Source organism: Panthera uncia, chromosome A2 (genome assembly GCF_023721935.1).
Source record: "Panthera uncia isolate 11264 chromosome A2, Puncia_PCG_1.0, whole genome shotgun sequence".
NCBI lineage: Eukaryota > Metazoa > Chordata > Mammalia > Carnivora > Felidae > Panthera > Panthera uncia.
The window spans coordinates 146,966,920-146,992,474 of NC_064816.1; the positions used below are offsets into that span (position 1 = coordinate 146,966,920).

At 39.6% G+C, this 25,555-nt stretch overlaps 1 protein-coding gene across 2 annotated transcripts in view; it reads right to left on the minus strand.

The window, feature by feature from the left end:
- Nucleotides 1–25,555, minus strand: part of DGKI (diacylglycerol kinase iota) — a 453,118-nt gene that overhangs the window by 47,649 nt on the left and 379,914 nt on the right. For both annotated transcript variants that reach the window (XM_049641924.1, XM_049641923.1), the window contains one exon: nt 8,026–8,051. In XM_049641924.1, the coding sequence (XP_049497881.1) occupies nt 8,026–8,051 (26 nt within the window). The remainder of the gene's footprint in view (nt 1–8,025; nt 8,052–25,555) is intronic.

The following is a 25,555-nucleotide window of genomic DNA, read 5'->3' on the forward strand; positions in this document are numbered from 1 at the left end:
GAAACAAAATTCTCATTACTGCAGATGCCCCTGCAGAATTCCTTCCTCACAAAAGACCCTTCAAGTAAAGTTTGTGAATTTAAAACCTTAGCAGGAATCTTGATTCAAGATCGATCAATCTATCTACCTACCTACCTACCTACCTATCTATTTATTTTTAGAAAGAGAGAAGAGAGAGAGAGCACACTCAAGCTGGGGAGAGAGGCAGGGGAGGGGGAAGGGGAGAGGGAGAGAGAGAGAGAAAGAAAAAGAGAGAGAGGAAGAAGGAGAGAGAGAGGAAGAAGGAGAGAGAGAGAATCTTAAGCAGGCTCCACACTCAGTGTGGGCTCAATCCCATGACCCTGGGATCATGACCTGAGCTGAAATCAAGAGCCAGGTGCTCAACCGACTTAGCCACCCAGGTGTCCCTTGATTCAATATTTTGAAGCAAGAATCTTGAAACAAGACTCTAAGCCAACTTCATTTTACTATGCCAACAATGATCACTAGAAAATACAATTTTTAAAACATAAAATATAATCTTTTTAAATGTAAAGTACCTAGGAATACATTGAACAACAGATGGCCAAACTCTTCATGAAGAAAATTATGAAATTCTACTGAGAGTCCTTTCAAAAGGACAATTAGTCTTTAAAAAAAATCCCAATTAAATGTAAAGAGATATGGTTTGAAATGGAAAGGATTGTTGTCATAATACCAATTCCCTTTATATACTGATTTATAGATTCATTTAATTTCCATGAAAACTGCAACACAAAACTTGATAAGGTGATTCTAAAACTTATAGGAAGGAGCAAAGGTCCAAGTACAATTTAGACATTGAAGAAGAACAAATTTTAGAGGATGTGTTCTCCCAGATAGCAAGATTTATACCAAAATTACAGCAATTAAAACAATGTGCATTGTACAGGAATAGATATATGGATCAATAAAACAGAACAGAGAATTTAGAAATCTACACATATGGGCCCTTTGCAAGGCAGTGATGGAAATAAATGATAATGATTGGTTATATATACTAAAAAAATCAAAACGAAACTGGACATTTACCTCCCATCAAACCACAAAATCATTTCTAAGACAATAGAGACAAATGAAGGTTAACACTATAAAAATGGCAGAAGAGATAATGGAAGAAGGATTGTGCTATGAAAGGAGTTCTTAAAAAACATACCAAAGGTATAAACCAGAGAGAAAATATTAACGATTGATTACATTAAATTAAAGAATATATAATTCCTCAAAAGAGTTTAGAAAGATAAATCACAAACTGGAATAAATTTGCGGCATGGAGAGTCGATAAAAAACCTTTACCCAGAAGTCACAAAGATGTTTATTAACCATTAAGAAAAAGCCCAGTGGGGGGGAAATGGACAAAAGAAATAAAGTGACATTTCATAGAAAAGTAAATACAAACAGCTTATAAATATATGAAAATGCTTAATATGATGTGTAATAATTTAACATAAATTCAAACCCCAAGAACCCTTTGATACTCCAACCAAATTGGCAAAATGTTTTTCATTAGTTACTATCAAGTGTTGGCAAGGATGTGAATGAATGAGAACTCTTCTTGACTGTAGCTGGGAGAGTAAATTAGAATAATTACTTTGGAAAACAACTTGTCATTATGTGATACCTTAAGTAGGCATATAACCTACCACCTAACTATACTATCCCCAGGTTTAAACCCTAGAAAAATTCTTGCACATGGACGCAAGAGGCGTTATGAAAAAGAATGTTCGTAATGAGACTGCTTGCAACAGCAAAAAACAAAAACAAAACTAAAACCTCCAGAGTCTACGTAAACATTCATCAGGATTTGGATATACAAATTGTTATATATTCATACAACAGAATGCTATACAACATGAAAAATTAGTAAAGTGAAAATGGCACTCAATAAGGATGCATCGCAAAAACATTCTGAACAAAAGAAGCAAATCACAGAAGAGTTTACAACAGGATTCAATTTATAACACTTCAAAATAAGCATATCTATCTACATAGACATACATATATCTGTAATACATATATACACACACACACTCATATGGGGAATATGTGTACATGTAGTAAAATGATCAGAAGAAACGAAATTCTTCACAAAAAAGCAGAATAAAGTTATCTGCAGGAAAGGGAAGAGAACACAAACAGAAAGACAAACAGGAAGGCTCTAAATTGCTACAAATATTTTATTTCTTAGGCTGGGGGCTGGGCAGGCAGTAGCTCCTTTTGGTTATCATTTAAACTGAGCTGATGAATTTTGTTCATTTTTATGAATATTATTTATGTCAGTAAAACTGTACATACACATATGTTTATATTAGGGGAAAAAAAAGAATCTATGATATTTGAGCCAAGAGACAGCTATTGATATATGAAAGAGGGTTAGGCCACCCCACAATGTGTCTTTTTGCACAACCTACTGCAAAGAAATACTGCCTCCGAGCCTGATAGAGGATGCATCCTTGGGCACTTACACTAGTTATTGTGGTTCTCAAAATTCCATTTCCAAATATCCGCCACTCCCTCATCCTTGTCCACTGTGTTGCTGCTGTAACAAAAAAAGCTACCATATTCTGCAAGAACCATTACTGCCAACAGGTCTAGGAGGTAAGACAGTAAGGAGATGCCTGCTTCAGACATTCCAGGGGAATCTAACAGATTGCTGGCACTTCCTCGCTAAAGAATCAGTTACACTCACGGTCTGTGGGTTCGAGCCCTGCATTGGGCTCCTCAGCTGGCAGTGTGGAGCCTGCGTGGGATTCTCTCTCTCTGCCCTTCCCCCACTCATGCTGTCTCTCTCTCTCTCTCAAAATAAATACATAAACCTAAAACTTTTAAATAAAAAAGAGTCCGTTACTGTCCTGTATTTTTGTTGTTGTTGTTGTTGTTTGTTTATTTTTGAGAGAGAGACACAGACAGACAGAGAGACGGAGACACAGAATCCGAAGCAGGCTCCAGGCTCCGAGCTGTCAGCCCAGAGCCCGACTCGGGCTTGAACCCACGGACTGTGAGATCACGACCTGAGCCGAAGTCGGACACTCAATCGACTGAGCCACCCAAGCGCCCCCACTGTTCTGTATTTTTACGTGAACAGACATCAGTTGGAAGATGAGTCTGCCAGTGCAGTGGCGTAGGCAGTGTCGGGAGAGAGGCATCCTAACAGGCCCATAAAATAAGCAGGCTAAGATGACAGAACAGAATCTGAGGGCTCAGGCAAAGCCGCCTGGGCACAGCAGTTGGCTCCCGGAGCGATTTGAACGATGAGGTGAGAGGCACTAAATGCAAAGGGAACTCCGAGGACAGGGCGATCGATCCCTGCCAAGCTTATCTCCCGACAAGGGGGAGGACTCCAGCTTGCAGCTGTAACATTAAAATGTAATGTTCCCACTGGGATTTAGCGTGGCAGGTTTCCCCGAAGCTTCGGTTTCACTCAGTTAACTAATTATGAGAGAATGTGACATTGGTATTTACTTTTCCTACAGGGACAAATCATTCCCAGCAGGAGAGACAGGTTGTTATTTTTGTTCTGTTTTGTTTTGTCATTAAAAAGAGATTATTTACACAGTAGTAAATAAACTCTTGTTAAAGGGAGTTTTTCCTTTCCTTCTATAATTCTATCAATTCACCTTAACGCTGACAATCATTTCTTTTGTTTTCCAGAGACGGGGGACATAAATAAGCAAGGGCTGGGTGTTAGAACTGGGTTTGAAAATTAACTACCACTCACTAGCTGTGTGATCTTAAGCAAGTTAGTTAGGCACTGTGAGTCTGTTTCCTCCACTAAAAAATTGAGAATAACACATCTACTGTGGGATGAAATGAACTCTCATATGGTTGAAGCACTTTAGTATGGTGCCTCTGTACAAAAAGTGCTCAATAAATTTTAGCCTTTATTCTTAATGACTCTGATTCCATATTATATAAATAGAAACATGTTACATTTCATTTATGCCGTACATGGTCCATTTTCTATGCAACCCCACATCTAATCATGAACTGTATCTTTACTTTGCCACCACAAGCTACATTGTGTGTAAACCATTTCACTCTTCCTCATCCCGATATAAAAAGGTTTCCAATGTAAATTCAGTATCTAATGATAATGTTGAAGGAAACAGATTTCTGCCCCTCTTCCACCCCCAGGACATCTTTTAACTTCTCTATTTTTTAAGTTTATTTATTTTTGAGAGAGAGAGAGAGATAATTTATTTTTGAGAGAGAGGGAGAGAGAGAGAGAGAGAGAGATTGAATGGGAGGGACAGATAGAGAGAGGGAGAGAGAGAGAGATTGAATGGGAGGGACAGAGAGAGAGAGGGAGAGAGAGAGAATCCCTGACGCAGGACTAACTCACAAACTGCGAGATCATGACCCGAGCTGAAACTAAGAGTTGGATGCTTAATGGATTGAGCCACCCAAACACCTCTCTTTTACCTTATCAAAGTATGCAGTGCTGAGTAAATATCACTAATCAACTCACACCTCCGCACTGACTGCCTGGACAATAATAGCATTGTGTTTGGGGTACTTTTAACAAACTGGAAAGTGATTTTGCAGATGATCTCCCACTTGAACTCATAATTCCATGACACAGGCAGGGTAGACCTGAATAGCTCCACCTCACAGATAAGGAAGTAAAAGCTAATAGAGGATAAATGAAGAGCCATGATATTCAAGCTTATTTTCTATGAAAGGTAATCTGTGGGAATTGAGAACGCCAGGGATATTAGACTTTGGAAAATTAGATTTTCTCAAGAACAAAGTCTGTTTTGAAGATATCCAGAGTAACCGATTACTAAAGAGAAAAGAAAGGTCATTGGTAGTAAGCTAACAAAACAGTCAAGAGGCATGAGGTTTTATTTTTTATTTTTTTTTTTTTTTAAATTTTTTTAATGTTTATTTATTTTTGAGACAGAGAAAGACAGAGCATGAATGGGGGAGGGTCAGAGAGAGAGGGAGACACAGAATCTGAAACAGGCTCTGGACTCTGAGCTGTCAGCACAGAGCCCAACATGGGGCTCGAACTCACGGACCGCGAGATCATGACCTGAGCCGAAGTTAGACACTTAACCAACTGAGCCACCCAGGCGCCCCGGCATGAGGTTTTATATGCCAATTTCACTCTCCATTTGCTCAATAAGCCTCAATTTTTCTATCACTAAGTTTGAGAAAGTAAAAATGTCACTTCTTACCATTTTTAAAAGCACACATATTGCAATGTCATCATCGTGTCCAAATGTAAACTGGATGACAGAATATTCAGGAGGTTTAATGTGAACCACAGAAAAAAATGAACACTTAAAAATGCATAAACATGAGAAAACATATTTTAAGTGCTAACAGAAAATCCTGGTGATAGGGGCGCCTGGGTGGCTCAGTCGGTTGAGCGGCCGACTTCAGCTCACGTCACGATCTCACAGTTCGTGAGTTCGAGCCCCGTGTCAGGCTCTGGGCTGATGGCTCAGAGCCTGGAGCCTGCTTCCTGTTCTGTGTCTCCCTCTCTCTCTGCCCCTCCCCCATTCATGCTCTGTCTCTCTCTGTCTCAAAAATAAATAAACATTTAAAAAAAAAAGAATTTAAAAAAGAAAAAGAAAATCCTGGTGATAAAGAAAAGGACAAGAATATGTTTCCAAGGTTACATGAGCTAGAAGATGATGGAAAATTCATAAGATTACAAAAATCAGCCCTGTAATTTCAAATTACATATTCGCAGAGATTTTTGGAAGTTACAGACTCAAACTAAGAGGCATGGTTTTATAGTAAGTTTTTTGAAGCATGAGAATAAAAACCCCTCAAATTTGGTTAATATTTCTTTAACTAGTTCTACTAGTACTAGTTAAGTACTTAATACTAGTTAAGAACCAGTTATATGGGGTCTTAAAATGATCAATTCTGAAGTACTATTTATACTGAGCAAGTCTTTCTGGTGGTAATCATTTTTCAAGGACTTCCAAGGTCACCACCAATGCTCACTGAAGGCTCATAACTCCTTAAGAATTCCTAGCAAACTACAGAATTGCAATTCAGAAGTCTCTCCACATACCCCTTTTTTTGGAATAGGGGATAAGATAAGTTCTAATAGACTGGAAGGTCAAAACAAGCAAGAGCCATTTAGAGGGACCCTAGTTCAAAATAAAAACCAGGACCCAAGCTTTGAGTCATTGGAACTCGGAGGCCCAAGGACCTGGAACCATGCAATAAAAAACCTGGTCGTACCAACACCGATGAGCAAAACAGCATACCATAATAGGTCATTATTTGGTGATTGGTTTCCTAATTCTTACTTAACAGGTCTAAACATTATTTGTGCTGTGATCTTCAGAGAATGTGATACATCTTCATTTCAGTATTATGAGAGATCTTATGATATGACAGAATAGGCCTGCCTAAAACTCCCTCTCTTTTGTCCTAAGTCATTCATTTAATGAACATCTGTTGAATGTTGGCTATTTGTTGGGATCTATATCAAAGAACTCACAGTCTAGCAGGGGAGACAGGTAAATCAAGCATCAAATCTATGTGTCAGATTCTAGAAGAAATATATTTCTTGCAAATGAGAAGTCGGTCAGAAAGCTCTCGGGGAAAATGAGATGATTAACAAGGTCTCAAATGGTAAGTATAAACTGTGGAACTTGCAAAAAAGTGGAGTAGCTTCCTGTCACAAACAACAGCACCGATAAAAGCAGGGAAACATGAAAACATGGTGAGGTCTAGAAATTTGATACTACATGGCGAGAGGATACAGCATGGGTAGCAGAAAGGGGAACACAAGCCAAAAGAAGCAATAAGCAGTAGAGGTAGACAAAGATTTCATCATTTACTATTTCTATTCCATGTGAAGATACAATATTGGAAAGCTGAATACAATGATTTGTCTACTGGTAAGATTTCCTCCCATAAGCAATGGGAGTAGATTTTTGCTGTAGAACGGTCAAGTGTGGTGCTAAGTCTACAGTGAACTGGAGGATGGAAAACTAGGACATGGATATCAGTTAATAAGACAATCTTAAAAGTCCAAGTAAGACATGGAGAGGCCCCAAGCTATAGCCATGGGATGGAAAAGAGAATAGAGATAAAAGAATATAAAAACTAGAGTTAATAGCATTTGGTGACCAAACACAGAACAAGGGGATGAGGGGGGAAGTTTACAGCGCCTTCATGTGCTTTACTTAGCTGGCTGAGGGGGTAATGGTGCCCTTGGCCAACCTGGGGATGGCAGGAGGAGGAATGTCGGTAGTTCCAGGGTCCTGGTGTATTTCTCTTTTATAAGATTAGTCACATCTCACTTTATATTGCGAGAGGTATGTGTCATTCCTCCACCCCTTCGCCACAAGACTCATAAAGTTCCTTGAGGGGGACAATTCTGCCATATACCACATTGTCCCTGCATATAGCCCCCAACAGCATATTTGTATAACATGATTATATAACAGAACGGACCCATGGTAGACACTCAGTGAACATTTTTGTATGACTGAAGGAAAAAATGAACAACTCTCAAAGTTAAATGCGACAAAACTATACATTTTATCCTTTGAATGGAATAATTGTGTCATAAATGCAAATAACTCACCTTGGCTGGGTAATAATTCAGACCATTACCAATTAGGTTCATTTCAGACTTAGCAAATTCCAACATCCAATCCTGAAGGGACTTTTGGGAATATCTACTACAAACCCTCATTTTAAAAGATATAAATCTGTGATTCAGAGATGTTACACAGCTAGCCCCAAGTCACAAAAAGGATCCAGTGATGGGACAGAAATCAGGCAGATAAATTAAGCTTTGTAATATTCGTCCACCAAAATGGTTATATACAGATTTGAAGACACTGTAAGATATCACACTTAGCTAGGATGCATTGAGTTTTTAAAGTGCTTGACATTTCACACACAAAAAATACATGAGGCCAACGTCTTAGAAACATTTTCTCAGATAATTCTTGCCTCTGACAATGAAATGCAAGAACAGCGCTCAACTTTTAATCCTGAATTAGTATAAGTAAAACAGATTCTTACCATGATCTTCTGAAGAGACTGGTGACCTAAAACGAGATAATAAGCATGATAAATATTTTGTAAATGACACTTTATAAATGCAATACCGATCAAGAATAAACTCCTAGAAATAATGCCCCCCAAATTCAGTTAAACAGTAAGTCAATACAGTAGATAGTATAATTAATTTGTTGGTCAAATAGTTTATTCTAATCAATAACTCTCAAAGCTTACCCGGATTGGTTGGGTGATTGGAGTTCATATAGTTTCAGTCTACTGCATGCTGTTATAGGACTGCAACAAACTTAGTGAAGTCTGCATTTATCACAGACAAACAGAAAAGTCAGAGAAATGTGGTAATGGATGGAATCCTGTGATGTCACCAAATGCCCAAGGCCAGGCTTCCAAAGAAAATGCCAGGGATGAAAATAAGCACCAGATGGAGTGTGAGTAAAAAGAAATCTACTTGGGACGGTAAAAAATGAGACGTAAGTAAAATAAATGGTATGTACCCTTCTCATTATTGGTTTTTGTTTCCATTCTTTGTGGAATTGAATGTTTAAGTGAGCACGCCATAGGCCCTCTGCGTGCCAGACTCGTAGTTCTAAACCTGGAAGAACCAGTTTGAGGCAAGAGGGAAACCACTGGGGTCGCATAGAGCTTTTATAAATCAATGACTTTTATGACTTCTTCACACCACTTGAGGAAGGCACCGATGAAGCATCTTATCGAGCCCTTCACGACAAAGATCCTTCTTTCTTCCGCAGCTCACTACTCATTGAGTTGCTCTGAACGGTACAGACACAACCCTGAAGATGAATTCCCCTCAGGCTTAAAAGACAGTCTTGACTCCACCAGCTCGTCCTTTTCATAGGATAAAGTGAGACATACAATTCTGTATGCACGGAATTTTGAAGGGAAATGCCGGGAAGCACCCTCTTCTAAATGACCAGCCTGCTGGAATCTGTAGCACGGAGGCGACCAAAGGCTAGCACAAGAGTTTGGTAATCTACCCAGTAATATAACTAGTATTTATAAGACATGATGACAAATGTTGGGACAAGAATGATTTGGCGGATGCACAGAGGTGGAAGGAAGATTTTAGCTACTTTGGGATGCTTGATAATGCTTTACTTTATCTACTGATTGTTAATATTCCTGTTCATTATGTGAGTGATCAGTAAAGTATAAAGACACAGCAGTCATGGTGAGAAAGCCTTCGATTTCTGTTAGGGGCAACGTGGTAAATCATTTCAACCTTACCTGTCTTGTCAAGTAAACTTCTGCAAGTGAAAACAATAGAGGGTCCCCAGATTTGGTAGGGGGAAAACTTGACATCGGGGTCATGGACACAGGGAGCACTGAAAGGGAACCTGCTACAGGCTACCCCCCACCCCCGGCCAGTCCCCCGCAGAGTTCGCTGCCTGAGAAATGCCACTGGCCTCCCCAAGGGAAGACAATCTATGCTCTCCTTGAAAGTGCCCTATTTTATACCATCCACACACTAGTCTTCCCCACTGAGTTGTGAGCAAAAAGAAAAATAGGACCATGTCTTACTTAGTATAGAATAGGCCCCTGACTGAAATGTGTTGAGTTGAATTAATGTCAGCCCCACCACACTGGTGTTTAGACTCAGACACATTCTGGAGCTCCTCAAAAAATCATCATGTCCCCTGCAAACTGTCTGCCAGACGGGTTTGCCAGCTCCTAGGCCAGCCATGAGGGAAGGGCCTATGGAGGAGACAAGCTCCAAGCTCTGGAATGGGGATAATGTGAGCACTCAAAGAGCCAAAAGACATCCAGTGCACCCAGCAAAAGAGACCCACAATCTGCCTTAACGATTAGGAAAAACGCAGCAGGGAGAGAGTGCTGAATAGAGCTGAATAGAGCTGAATGGGATTGGAAGTTGAGTCTACTGAGAAGCATGTATTTGAAATAAGATAATTTCTTAAGATTTCTAGGGCATCAAAAAGAGCCAGCAACAAGGTAACATCTTCAGCCCCGACGTTTTGTGACGGGAATTAAGCAAAAACACATCTTGGATTGTTTGCAATTAATTTCTCACAGCGCTATAGGAACAAAGAAAAATCCATGCCAACAGACGACTAAATGCCTCAGGTGGAAGGCTTGCAAAGCAGAGCTTTCAATGCCTTTCTGTGAAGGCAAAGCACTAATATTAAATCTGAAAAATTCCAGATGGCTTCGTTCAAGTCCCAAGGGGATGCATTCTGCGGTACGTCCAGGCAGTGGGGAAGAACTATCAATTTCAGAGTGTTTTCGAAGGATTAGTCATGTTGAGTTTTCTGTGCTGAATGTCTCCCACATGCCTGGATTTGTGGAATTTTAAGACATATGGAGTATTTCAATCCTCACTCAGTATTTCACCTTTCACTCTTAACGAGTCACTAAATTATACTACTGAGACACGCACATCATCCATTATTGCTGGAAATGGGCATAAAAAGTTTTACAGAACTTAGCTCAGGAGAGAGGGAAATTCATGAAATCAGCAATGTAAGTAGTTATTTTTAAAACAGAGAGGTTGAGCCCCAGGAACAGATAATCTTCCTCAACCTGACAACTGAGGAATGCAGGAAAGCTCACTGCGTTTTCCTCCCACTGCACCTGCAAGACTTGTGGCTCGGTTGCAGACTCTTCGTTTCTCCTCCAGGTACACTTTATCCCGGAGACAGCATCTGCTCATATAACGCAAAGTAGGACTAGCATTCAAGTAACGCCAGGATTTCGGGTCTTCCTCACCTCTTTCCTCAGTACTGGTCTTTTATTATGGTCCACAGAGTATCTGCACTTGATTTTGCCTAGTTGTATTTGTTTTGTGAGGTTCTTTTTACATTAAAAAAAATTTAATGCTTTATTTGTTTTTGAGAGAGAGAGAGAAGCACAGTGCTAGTGGGGGTAGGACAGAGAGAGAGGGAGACACAGATTTCGAAGCAGGCTCCAGGTTCTGAGCTGTCAGCACGGAGCCTGACGCAGGGCTCGAACTCGTGAACCGTGAGATCATGACCTGGGCCAGAGTCAGACGCTTAACAGACTGAGCCACCCAGGCACCCTCCCCTTTTTTTTTTTGAACATTTTATTAATATTTCATTCAAATTCAGCAAAGTAAAATAATAAAAACAAGAACTCAAGTCCTGGACTTTAAAATCTCCCTCCTATTTTCAATCTTTCTACTTACAATGACCCAAACCTAAATGGCAATTATTATTTGAGCCCCTATTAGGTACCAGGCCCTGTGCCTTGTGACAGGGATATAAAGATGAACAAGATACCAATTTCAAGGAATTCAACCTAGTGAAGGAGAAAAATATGTAAACACCTGACTACAGTGAAAACAGTATAATCATCAAAACATGTACAAAGTAAAGAGGGAGCATGGGAGAGAGACCCATTCTGTCCCAAAATAGTAAGGTCTTTCAACAAGCAAGGACCATGTAAGCCAGGCTTGGAAGGAGAAGCAGAAGCTTGTTAGGTAAGTAAGAAAGGAGAAGAAGCCTAGGGAGAAACACCAGGCATATGAGAAGGAATTCAGACAGGAAATTTCATAATATGCTATCAGACAGGCAAGTAACTCCGTGTTGCTAAAATGTAAAGGAGTAATTGGCTGGGACTAGAAACAGAAAAGGCAGGGGCTGTTACATACAGGGCCTGACGGCCCATTTCAAAGTGTTGGTAATTTAACCTTCTAAGCTAAATGAAGGTTCTGAAGCAGGAAGTCACACATTCCCATTTGTGCTTCTGACCAGGCAGGGTGCACAGTGTAGAACAAAAACGTAAGAATAAAGGCAGAAGACGTTAAAAACTATTATTGCAAACCTTTTGTTCTTCTTTTTGAAATTCATGAAAAATAACAGGGAGAAGGAGAAACAAAAGGAAACATTATCTTTGACTAAACTAGAAGATGCCTATAAACCAAAATCATCTATAAAGAAGAGCTACCAAGTACAGTAAAAATTGGACCAAGTTTCAGGGAGACAGGGAAAGAGTATTTTGATCTCAGATCACTTAAATGATATAAGTTATACAATGTACCACAAAAGCTGGCAGAAAGCCCTCCGCTCTGAGCCAGGTGTCTTGCTAGCTAAAAGCAGAATGGAACTCCATAGGGTATTGTTGCTAAAAAAAAAAAGAAGAAGAAGAAGAAGTTGAAAACAGACCCAGAGTCAAGTTTCCAGAAACACACTGACCCACTATCCCTAATTATCTGTTCCAAACTAGTGGTTCCAAAAAGAACTCCTCCAGTACAAATAGGAGTAATAAGTAAAAAGGAACCAGCATGATATCCACAAGAAAATACTCCAAGAAGAAAGTAGAATAAGGATCTGCTGACAAACAGAACTGAAGGTGGGAGTGCACTAAAAAGATAATGGTGGGGGCACGTGACAGCTGTTAACAGATTTCTATGAAATTCAGAAATGGAAAAAGGGAAGGAGGGAGCAGGGGAAGGAAGGAATAAAGGATGGAATAGGGCCTCCGCAAACAGAAACATAAAGAAGAAACACAATAATTATGAAACAGTCCTAGTACCACAGCAGAAGAAAAGAGCAAAAGTTGGTTCAGAGTTTTTGAACCAGTAAATTATAGGAAAAGCTTGAGGGTTCTTTCCACTGTGTCACCACTGCACTGGGAGAGGGATATTAAAAGGAGGTCGAAAGGTGACTAATAACTAAAATATATATTAAGATATAATCTATTCATTTATTCACCCATTCAAGTATCTGCTTTGTGGAAGTGTCTTGCTGTTTTTCACTTTATTTTTCTGTAAATTTTTTCTGGCTTTTTAAAGTTTTTATTTTAATCCCAGTTAGTTAACATATAGTGTTATATTAGTTTCGGGCATACTATAGAGTGATTCAACACTTCCAAACAATACACCATGCTCATCATAACAAGCGCCCTCCTTAATACCAATCACCTATTTAACCCCCCACCCACCTCCACGCTGGTAACCATCAATTTGTTCTCTATAGTTAGGAGTCTGTTTCTTGATTTGTCACTTTCCCTCTTTTATTTTCTCTTTGCTTATCTTGTATCTTAACTTCCACATGAGTGAAATCATGTGATATTTGTCTTTCTCTGACTAGCTTATTTTGCTTAGCTTTATTCTCTCTAGCTCCATCCATGTCATTGCAAATGGCAAGATTTCATCCTTTTTTATGATTGAACAATATTCCATTGTATATATACATTACATCTTTATCCACTGATGATGAATTGATGGACACTTGGGCTGCTTCCTAAGTTTGGCTATTATAAATAATGCTGCAGTAAACACAGAGGTGCATATATCCTTTTGAATGAGTGTTTTTGTATTCTTTGGGTAAATATCTGGTAGTGTGATTGCTGAACTGTAGGATAGTTCTATTTTTAACTTTTTGAGGAAACCTCTGTACTGTTTTCCACAGTGGCTGCACCAGTTTACATTCCTAACAAAAATGCACGAGGGGTCCTTTTTCTCTATGTCCTCACCAACAATTGTTGTTTCTTGTGTTGTTGATTTTAGCCATTCTGACAGGTGTGAGGTGATATCTCATTATAGTTATGATTTGCATCATAACTGATGGTAAGTGATGATAAACATCTTTTCACATGTCTGTTGGCCCTTTGTAGGTCTTCACTGGAGAAGTGTCTGCTTTTTATTTTTTGGGTGTTGAGTTGTGTAAGTTCTTTATGTATTTTGTACAACTAACCCTTTATTGGAATGTCATTTGCAAATATCTTCTTCCATTCAGTAGTTTGCTTTTTAGTTTTGTCGAGTGATTCCTTCTCTGTGCAGAAGATTTTCATTTTGATGTAGTCCCAATAGTTTATTTTTGCTTTTGTTTCCCTTGCTCAGGAGAACCATCTAGAAAAATGTTGCTACAGACAATGTCAGAGAAGTAACTGCCTTTGCTCTTTTCTAGGATTTTTATGGTATCAGGTCTCACATTTAGGTCCTTAATTCATTTTGAATTTATTTTTGCATATGGTGTAAGAAAGTGGTCCAGTTTCTTTCTTTTGCATGTTACTGTCCAGTTTTGTAAACATCATTTGCTGAAGAGATTGCCTTTATTTCGCTGAATATTATTTCCTGCTTTCCTGAAGATTATTTGACAATATAGTTGTGGGTTTATTTCTAGATTTTCTATTGTTTCACTGATCTATGTGTCTATTTTTTGTTTCGCTACCATACTCTGTTTTGATTACTACAGCTTTGTAATATGTTGAAGTATGGAATTGTGATACCTCCAGCTTTGCCTTTCTTGGTCAAGACTGCTTTGGCCATTCAATGTCTTTTGTGGTTCCATACAAATTTTTGAATTCTTTGTTCTAACTCTGTGAAAAATGCTATTGGTATTTTGATAGGGATTGCATTAAATTTGTAGATTGCTTTGAATAGTATAGACATTTTAACAATATTTATTCTTCCAATCCATGACCATGGAATGTCTTTCCATTTCTTTGCATCATCTTCAGTTTCTTTCATCAGTGTTTTATGGTTTTCGGACTATAGGTCTTTGACCTCTTTGGTTAGGTTTATTCCTAGGTATCTTATTATTTTTGGTGCAACTGTAAATGGGATTGTTTTCAAAATTTCTCTTTCTGATGCCTCATTATTGGTGCATAAAAATGCAATAGAATTCTGTACGTTGATTTTGTATCCTGCAACTTTAATTTGCTTATCAGTTCTAGCAACTTTTTGGTGGAGTCTTTCAAGTTTTTTATATATAGCATAATGTCATCTGCAAATAGCGAAAGTTTTACTTCTTCCTTGCCAATTTGGATGCCTTTTATTTCTTTTTGCTGTCTGATTGCTAGGACGTCCAGTACTATGTTGAATAAAAGTGGTGAGAATGGATAAATTTGTTTTGTTCCTGACCTTAGGGGAAAAGCTCTTCATTTTTCCCTATTAAGGATGATGTAAGCTGTGGGTTTTTCATACATAGCCTTTGTAATGTTGAGATATGTTGCCTCTAAACCTACTTTGTTGAGGTCTTCTATCATGAATGGATGTTGTACTTTGTCAAATGTTTTTTTCTGCATCTACTGAAATGATCACCTGGTTTTTATCCTTTCTCTGATTGATGTGATGTATCATGTTGGTTGATTTGTGAATACTGAACCATCCTGTCAACCTAGGAATAAATCCCACTTGATCATGGTAGATGATTTTTTTTAATATATTGTTGGTTTGTATTTGCTAGTATTTTGTTGAGGAGTGTTGCATTTACATTCATCAGGGATACTGGCCTGTAGTTCTCCTTTTTAGTGTGTCTTTATTTAGTTTAGGTATCAGGGTAATGTTGGCCTCATAGAATAAATTCGGAAGTTTTCCTTCCTCTTCTATTTTTTGGAATAGTTTTAGAAGAATGGGTATTAACTCATCTTTAAGTGTTTGGCAGAATTAGCCTATGAAGCCATAGGGCTCTGGACTTGTGTTTGTTGGGAGCTTTTTGATTACTAATTCAATTTCTTTGCTGGCTACTGATCTGGTCAAATTTTCTATTTCTTCCTGCTTCCATTTTGGTAGCTGATATGTTTGTAGTAATTTATCCATTCCTTCTAACTTGTCCAATTTGTTGGCATGTAGTTTTTCATAATATTCTCTTGAAGTGGTTAGTATTTTTGTGGTGTTGGTTGTTTTTTCTCCTCTCTCATTTGTGATTTTATTTATTTGACTCCTTTGTTTTTGTTTTTTCTGGTTAAGTCTGCCTAGAGATATATCAATTTTTTTTTAATTTTTTTTTTTAACGTTTATTTATTTTTGAGACAGAGAGAGACAGAGCATGAACAGGGGAGGAGCACAGAGAGAGGGAGACACAGAATCTGAAACAGGCTCCAGGCTCTGAGCTGTCAGCACAGAGCCCGATGCGGGGCTCGAACTCACGGACCGTGAGATCATGACCTGAGCTGAAGTCGGACGCTTAACCGACGAGCCACCCAGGCGCCCCGAGATATATCAATTTTACTGATTTTTTTTTCAAGGAACCAGCTCCTGGTTTTATTAATCTGTTCTATTATTTTGTAGTTTCTATATCATTTAATTCTGCTCTAGTCTTTATTATGTCCTCCCTCCTGCCAGTATTAGGTTTTGTTTATTGTTGTTGTTCTAGCTCCTTTAGGTATAAGGTTGGGTTATTTTGAGATTTTTCTTGCTTCCTGTATTGCTATAAACTTCCCTCTGATGACTGCTTTTCTTGCATCAGAAAGGTTTCGGACCCTAATGTTTTTGTTTTCACTTGTTTCTATGTATTTTTTAATTTCTCCTTTTATTTCCTGGTTGACCTATTCATTGTTCAGTGGCATGTTATCTGATCCATGTATTTGTGGTCTTTCCAGATTTTTTTTTCTTGCGGTTGACTTCTAGTTTCATAGTGCTGTGGTCAGAAAAGATGCGTGGTATGACTTTGATCTTCTTGAATTTGTTGAGGCTTATTTTATGGGCTAATATGTGATCCATTCTGAAGAATGTCCCATGTACACTTGAAAAGAATGTGCATTCTGTTTTAGGATGGAAAGTTCAGAATAGATCTGTTAAATCCATCTGGGACAGTATGTCCTTCAAAGCCACTGTTTCCTGGGGCACCTGGGTGGCTCAGTTGGTTAAGTGCCTAACTCATGAATTTGGCTTAGGTCATTATCTAATGGTTCGTGAGCTCCAGCCCAACATCAGCCTCTGCACTGACAGTGAGGAGCCCGCTTGGGATTCTCTCTCTCTTTCTCCCTCTTTCTCTCTCTCTCTGAAAATGAACAAATAAACTTTTTAAAAAGCCATTGTTTCCTTGTTTATTTTCTGTTTAAATAATCTGTCCATTGATGTAAGTGGGGTATTAAAGTCCCATACTATTACTGTATTATTATCAATTAGTTCATTGTTTGTTATTAGCTGTTTTATGTATTTGGGTGCATCTTTGTTGGGTGCACAAATATTTACAATTGTTATATCTTCTTGTTGATTGTTCTCTCTTATTATTATACAGTGTCCTTTTGTCTCTTGTTGTAGTCATTGTGTTAAAGTCTATTTTGTCCAATGTAAGTATTGCTACTCCAGCTTTCTTTTGACATCCATTAGCATGACAGATTTTCTCCATCCCCTCACTTTCAATCTGCAGGTGTCTTTAGGTTTAAAATGAGTGCCTTTTGCCATATAGATGGGTCTTGTTTTTTTAATCCATTCTGACACCCTATGTCTTTTTATTGGAACATTTAGTTCATTTACATTCAAAGTAATTATTGACTGCTATGTATTTATTGTCATTTTACTATTTGTTTTGTGGTTGTTTCTGAAGATTTTCTCTTATCCTTTCTTGTCTTTCATGTTTTGCTGACTTTCTTTAGTGATATACTTAGAATTCTTTCTCTTTATTCTTTGCATATTTATTAGTATGTGGTTACCATTAGGTTTGTACATAATCTCCTCTGCATATGGCTGTTTATATTAAGTTGATGGTAGTGTAAGTTTGAACCCATTCTTTACTCTTCTCCTCCCCATGTTTTAGGTATATGTTGTTATATTTTACATCCTTTTATTTTGTGAGTTCCTTGACTGATTTTTTACATAAATAATCATTTTTAGTCCTTCAGTTTCCTAACTTTATCCTGTCACTTTTGGTCTCTCCTTTCCACTCCAAGAATCCCCTTTAATATTCCTTGCAGGGCTGGTTCAGCAGTCATGCACTCCTTTCGTTTTTGTTTATCTAGGAAACGCTTTATTTCTCCATCTATTCTGAATGATATAGCCTTGCTGGATACAGTATTCTTGGTTGGAGATTTTTCCCATCCAGCACTTTGACTATATCGTGCCACTCCCTTCTGACTTGGAAAGTTTCTGCCGAAAAATCCCCTGCTAGCCTTATGGGTTTTGCCTTGTAAGCTACGGTCTTCTTTTGTTTTGCTGCTTCAAAAATTTTTTCTTATCACTATATTTTGCCAATTACAACTTGTCTTGGGGTCTATCTGCTTTTGTTGATTCTGATGCAAGTTCTCTGTGCCTCCTGGATCTGGATATCTGTTTCCTTCCCCAGATTAATGAAAGTTTTCAGCTTTTATTTCTTCAAATATATTTTATGCCCCCCCCCTTTCTCTCTTGCTCTTCTGGGACTCCTATAATGTGAATGTCATTATGTTTGATGAGAATCACTGAGTTCCCTAAAACTATTCTTGTTTTGCATAATTCTTTGCTCTCTCTTTGTTCAACTTGATTGCTTTCCATTAATTTGTCTTCTAGGTCATTAATTCATTCCTCTGCTTCTTCCAGTCTGCTGTTTATTCCATCAAGCATGTTTCTCATTTCATTTATTGAACCTTCATCTCTGCTATGTTACTCTTTATCTCTGTGTTAAGGGTCTCACTCATATCTTCCACTCTTTTCTCAAGTCCAGTGAGTATCCTTATGATCAATGCTTTAAATACTCCATCAGGTATGTCACTTATATCTATTTCACCTAGATGCCTGGCTGTGGCTTTGTCCTGTTCTTTCATTTGGGATAAATTTATCTGTCTTCTTATTTGTCTAAGTCTCTGTGCTTGTTTCTCTGTATTAGGAAAGTCAGCTATATATCCTATTCTTGAGGGTAATGGCCTTATAGAGAAGAGGTCCTGTAGTGCCCTGCCATGTAGGGTTCCCTGTGTCCCAGGGCCTGGATCTTCTAGGAGTATCTCTAATGTGCGCTGTATGTGCTCTGCTGTTTTGTCTTGGTCCTTCATCCTTCAGGCCAGTCATCTGCAGAGGCTCTCTTTGTCTGTTGTGAGCAGTGTTTGGTCCCTGGCCAGAATGTGATGTGTTTTAACTAGGTTTGCTCTGATCTGTTTATGAAATGAGAATTGTCACCACTGCTGCCCAAACTGAGGCTCTATAAAACTCCCATGCTGGGAGAGAGTGTGAGTAGGGGCTTAGGCACTCGGGGGAGGGGTCCCCTCTGGGCTGGCACTGAGGTAAGTGTGACTGGGAGGTGTGGTTCCACCAGCAGGTGGTGCTTGATGTAAGCAAGTAGTGAGTGTCAGTCCTGTACTGGTTCCGGCAGGTGGCCCTGCACTTATGCTGAGGGGAGAGGGAGGGAAATGGGACTGGGCAGTTCTTTTGTTCCCAGAGGTATCTCTCCATGAATGCTGTCCCTCTGGGACATGCTCCAAGATGAGTGAATAACCTCCCCATTGTGTGCCCCAGGTGGTCTTCTGATTGCTGTTTCCATGCTATATGTCTGTGGGCTGTTTGCTTTGCCTTTTCTCCAAGAGCAGTGCAATGCTCTCTAGGCTCTATCCCAGCCAAGCCTGTTGACCTTTAAAACTGCAGGCTTTAAGACCAGCATGCTGGTTGCAAGAGCTCATGAAATTTGGTTCCCCTTGCTTCCCAAGCCAATTGCTATGAGAATTTGTTTTCCCCATGCACTCCCCCTGTGTGTTAATCTGTCTCTTGGCCTTCTGCATGACTATGGCTCCCTCCTTTCCACAGCAGCCATATGTTTATTTCCCAAACCATGTCTCTGCACTTCCTACCTTCTTTGACATGGCCTCTTCTCTACCTGTAGTTTCGGAGTTTGTTCTGCCATTCTTCAGGTCAATTTCTGGGGTATTTAGGATGACTGATATCTACCTACTTGTAATCAGGGGACAAGGCAAGCCTAGGGTCCTCCTACTCCATGGCTAACTTCCAAGAATTACATCTACTTTCACTATGAATTTCAATTTGCGGATTTGCTGATAAAATATCAGTTCTCTTCCCAATGTTAACCCTGCTAAGTAGAATATTCATACTTTTCTCTCCTTTTAAATGAAGGCAATACTTCTCAAACTAGGATATACATGGGAACTTGAAAATAAGGGAAGTCCCAGGCAAAACAACACACTACTTTTAGAGGGGGGATTATGTAATTTACCTGGTAAAAATTAAAATATTATTTTCTACTGAAACCAGCACTGACATATTATGGATCCCAGAGCAAAGGTCACTTGACTTTGTAAATAAAACAATAAACTTAAAAAACAAAATCTGTGTTTGTGGCAGTCGGCCTCAGGCACTGTCCCCAAGGCCTCAATGGAGTGAGTTTGTTCCCCTTCAGAATAGGAGTGTTTCCAAGTCCGAAAACACGAAACTATACACAGCTATGACATTTTGGAATAAATAATTTTATCAGGATAATGTATGTACATATAAAGAACCTGAAGGAATGAGACGTCAGGCACACATTGGCTAGTTGCTATTGTACTGAAGAGCACAGCTTGTAGATCCTATTGTCAGCCACCAAGACACTAGGAATCTCTAAGAAAATCAAAGATAGTTATTTAGATTTCCTTCTATCAGCAAGTTTCCTTTTAAGATCTCTAATCTTTCAAGTAGATCAATTACAAGGCTTAAAGACACTGAAAAATGTGCAGTCTTCAACCAGCAATGTAACACATAAGAGCCAAAGAGTAATATATTTATCAAGGCAAAGGTCTTTAAGAAGTACTACACTTCTCTTGTGATGTTTTATTATTTTTAATCATAAATCTGGAACTGAGATGATGAACGTCATGACCATTTCAGCCTGTGGGATATGGTATGATGCTTTGCAAGACATCTTAGAAGAACGCATTTTCTTGGCAACCTTCATGAAATGCTCTAAACCTGCAAGCTCATCCTAATACTAGATCTTTTTATTTGAATAATACTATCCTGACTCTATTTTTAAAGCCTCTATACAGTATTTTGTTTTCTTTTCATCTCATGGCTTTAATTCAATAGCATCCATGGCTTTCCTACTTGGCCCTTCTTAGAATGTATCATTTCCTTCCTAGGAGGAGGGTAGGAGATCCACAGATTGTCCAGTTTAGATAAAATTTTTCTTAAAGACGGATTAAATGAATACTGGGGACCCATCTGCATGGGTCCATTACTTTTTGGAGAGAATCACTCATAAATAAATGTCAATTTCCCTTCCCAGTATCCCCAATCCATACACCCTCTACTTAGCATTTCTAAACCATCACCTGATAGAGGCTAGGGCAAGGAAAGAGGTTACCACATAGAGATGAAGTTGGAATAAACATACAGGACAGGTATAAGAACTAAGTCTGAATAGACACAAAAGCAGAGATCCATATTCTGAAAATACTGAGCAATAGAATATTTCTATAATTGTGGATGGGGGAGGGAAAATCTGAAATACTCATACCAACTCATAGACCTGGCCAGAAGAGCCAGGGCCCCTTTATTTCCAGCTTACTAACACGGAATGATAATAGAAAGCAAACGAGGTGGTAAGGTGAGCCAGAAGCTATGCGACCTCTACAGTCCACTCGGTGCACTACAGGAAGGCAGCCCGTGTCCACATATTGAAAGCAATTCTCTCTCCGAGTATTTTATCAATGTTCCTTTTTCTGTCTGCTTTCCCTCTTTACCCTCCAGCTTTAGACAGGAGGACCGCAGCAAAAATACCCCTTTCAATAAGCAAAGGTGACCATCCATCCTACTCAGGAAGAGGAAGAGAAAATAGAGGACTCTGGTTTGTAGCTATTTATGTCAATTCTGAATGTTCTGCCCCTCTCCCTCTCATCATTCTACTTTTATTTCTCTTTCCTCCTCACGACAGCGCTGATCCTTCCCAGGGCTTATCTCATCCACCTTTCTCACATTTTGGTAGAATCCCGTCTTTCTTTGACACAGCCTCTCATCACGTGCTAATTAATGCTGTGGTTCCAAGTGCAGAGCATCAGCAACATTCAGGCTTGGGCAAAGTTCCCTGGGTTGGATGCTGTTCCCTGCCTAAACTATCACTGCTATATGTCGGTTAACAAACTCCCAAGAAGTAGCCCAAATGGGAGCTGGTTTCCCAGCTGGACATCCCTTCCAGACACATTTCAAGAGTCTACACCACTGCTGCAGAAACTGTTTTATTTTTCCTTTGTTTTACCTTGAAGTCATGAGGATACACAAATTCAATTTATTTCCTGAAACTGTTGGTAGACAAAGAATTTTCATTTAAGTAAACAAAGGGATGATTTAATGTGATTTGAAAGCATGGCTATAGATTATCATCTCTGGCAACGGCTTTTTTCCCTTGAGCTTCCCTCAAGGATACGCACTGCCTAGAGGACTATTATGTCTAGCCTATGACATCATTTTGAGAGTTTGAGGGAGAAATAGTGAGATCACAGATCTAGGTGACCACTCCATGGCCATTATTCTAGCACCAAAGCATCCCCAACTAGGTAAAACAGAACTGAAATCCCTTGGCACTGAGAATTTCCATCAACCATACAATCCTCTCTCTGTTTGCTTTTCTTTCCTCTAATTATGAATATTGCTATGAAGACAATGAACAAAGCACATACAGTAAAAAAGAGCTACAGAGAACGAGAGCCAGAGAGATGAAAGTTACAGCAACCATACAAAGTGGCATTGAGATGAGAAAGACAAATACATTCTCTATTCAAGTGGTCACAAACCCATTCAGGGAATGCCAAATAGCCTCAAAGGTAACATTCACCACAGAGGGAAGGGCTGAGGAAAGAGCAAACTCCAAGGAAGTAGAGAGAGATGGATAATTGTGTGGAGGTAAAGAAATAAGACCCAGAACTTAAATAATAAAGGCTGTTTGGTAAGTTCTTCATTTGATGTAAATTTCCTTAATTCCCTTCAGGCTCCTAATTTCTTATTCTTTGAGACTCTCTTGCTCAACTATATACCTGATGATCTCCACATGAGCAATTCTTAAAATCTCTTCTGTTTTTTTTTTAAGCTCCTGGATTTGGTTGGCTTTTTTTTTTTTTTTTTTAATATCACTGTTTCACCAGTGGCTTGTACAATTCGATTTCTCTTATCCACCCTCCACAATCAGTTTGCTAAGCAGGAAGCCCCTAAGTACCCTTTGAGTTTGAAATTGTACTGCCACCTCATGTTCATCCCTAAGAACTGCAACAAAATGATGGGAAAGGTGTTTTTGAAATCCACTGGTAAAGATGAGGGCGAATGGGCAAAAGTGGGCAGTGGACAAAGGGAAGAAACAGATGAAAGAGGTAGTGTTGACGAAACCAATACTGACCAAGTTCATTCAACATGAAAACTTGACTCGCACTTTTTATTACCTAAACTATGAACATGCCTAGGAAGCATGTCAGTGTTTTGAAAACATGAAACTAATTGTGTAATAGACACAGTGCAGCCGTGCAGTTACAAAAGAGGTGATACTTCACGTTAGAAATCAGTTTTTGCAATATAGTTGCCTGCTTAATTCCTAAAAAAGGTGGAGGGGGGGAATAAAGGAGTAGAAAAGGCTTTACTCTGAACTCAAACCAAGGGAGATACACCTGCAGAGAGCCAATAGGGAGTATCAGCAGGGAGAGACCATTAGCATGCCGATGGCTCTAGCTTAGTGACTTGGGAAATGCTGACCAATAGGTCCTGTTGAGGCTAGATCAACCAGGAGTTTTGTGAATGTGGACTTTTTTTTTTTTTAAGCGTAAATTGAAATGAAGTTCTGGGCTCTGAAGGCAAATCACGTGAGTGCTACATTTAGTGGTAACACAGGAAACTTACACAAAAGGCCATCACACATATTACAATACTTAGGATACGCAATATCTACCTTGTGGGGCCATGGTAATTAAGCAAAGGCTTACCCACAACTAATTTTACTTTCATTAAATAAGGACTTCTGGGGGTGTCTGGGTGGTTCAGTTGGTTAAGCATCTAACTCTTAATTTTGGCTCAGGTCATGATCCCACAGTTTGTGAGTTCGAGCCCCACGGTGTTCTCTGCACGGACAGTGCAGAGCCTGCTTGGGATATTCTCTCTCTCTCTCTCTCTCTCTCTCTCTCTCTTTCTCCCTGCCCCTCCCATGCACTCTCTCTCTCTCTCTCTCTCAAATCACTAAAGTTTAAAAAAATATAAGAACTTCTGAATCCAGCTTTAGAAAATGGAAGAGGAAAAAAAAGAGGTGAGGTTTGCACAGTGCTTTGGCACTTCTCCTGAAGATAATTACAATACATTCCAGAAATTTTCCTATCAACATCTCCCATTTCACCCCCTTCTCAGAAGAGGGGATTCATATTCAAGACACTGGCATGGGAGACAGAATCTGAAAAGTGTCTGTCTCCTCCCCACGCTTCTGTGTCCAAGGGCAGGACAGTTTCTGAGCAATATATTAGAAACAACACAAAATCATAAATGAGCTCTATGAGAAAATGATAAATTAACACAAATATATTACAGTAATAGTGAGAACAAGAAGTGAAAGTGGGCTCCCCAGACTCTATCTTGGAGAATAAATAATTCCATGTGTGAATATCAACCACTGCTATAAACTTAACTCCATTTCAGGAAGTGTCAGAGATACAGAACTTACAACATTTTATCCCACTTTTAAGGAGACTCCAAGGGGTTTATGGAGTAAGACTAACATCAAAGAGAGAATTGGAGAAAATTGTGAGGCAATTTTTGTTGTTAGTGTTCTTATGCTTGATGATTAGTACAAGAACCGGGGAAGTTAGGAAAAGGGAAAATGTGGTCGCCGTCTCCCTGGATTCCAAGCAAGCAGTTTCTCTACCTTGGAGAGATTTTTCTTGTGCTGGTCTCCTCGGGATGGTGGGTTCAGGGGTCCCCAGAGGTTCCTGAGAGAAGTTAGTTCCACCCACTACACCTACCCTCGCATTTCTAAAGGCAATAAAGAAGTCCCTTCCCACCCTGACCCCATGACTGACCCCACCCTGACCCTGACCCCACCCTGACCCCACGCCTGCACATACCGAGCAATTACTAGTATCAATATCCCCCCAACATGAGATTCATGGGGAAATATTTTTGGAAGGATTTCAAATTTATCACCCATACTTTAAACCAGTTTAATCAAATTACTCATCTAAGGCAGAGGCACTGAAAAAAGAAGCGTTTGGGTGGCAGTTTGAGAAAGGTGCAAAAGGATGAACAGGCTATTTTGGAAGTCAGTTGAAACCTTAAAACAGACTCTTGAACACCGAATGCCCGGGACTTAGAGAAGCAGGACCGATGGGATGAGGAGCGGAAAGGCAGGACTGGAGACTCAGGCAGACGGCCCTGCTCTCCGCAGCACCCCTTCACCTGTGTTCCCTGAGGGCTTCCCCCTCTGTGCGCAGGTGAGAAGAAGGGAATGAGGCGGCAGGGCCTGAGCTAATTCCTCTGGGACCTTCCGAGGACTGGGTGGGGAGGAGGGCCACCTTTGAAGGGTGAGTCCCAGGGCCCATGGTCGGGAAAGAGGACTTAGATGCAGAAATATTTCATGTCACAGGGAGGTGTACCAACACCATATTCAGGAAAAACTATGGCCCCTTCTCTCTACTCTGACTGTTCAAATTAGAAACAAACATTCAGCCCAGATCCTGCGAGGCACCCTTACTTATTAAACGAGAATCTGTGGGAAAGAGAAGCTGCGTCCCGTCTTCCCTCCTCTTGCCAAAGCCTGCTACAGACGCACGAGGACCTAGCTCATGTCCCAAGGAACGAGAGCCTCACAGAGTGGGGCCCTCTGGGGACGACATGACAGAAGACCCAGCTCTGGACTTTACACTCTTTCAGGAAGGAAGGAAAGATCATTGATCG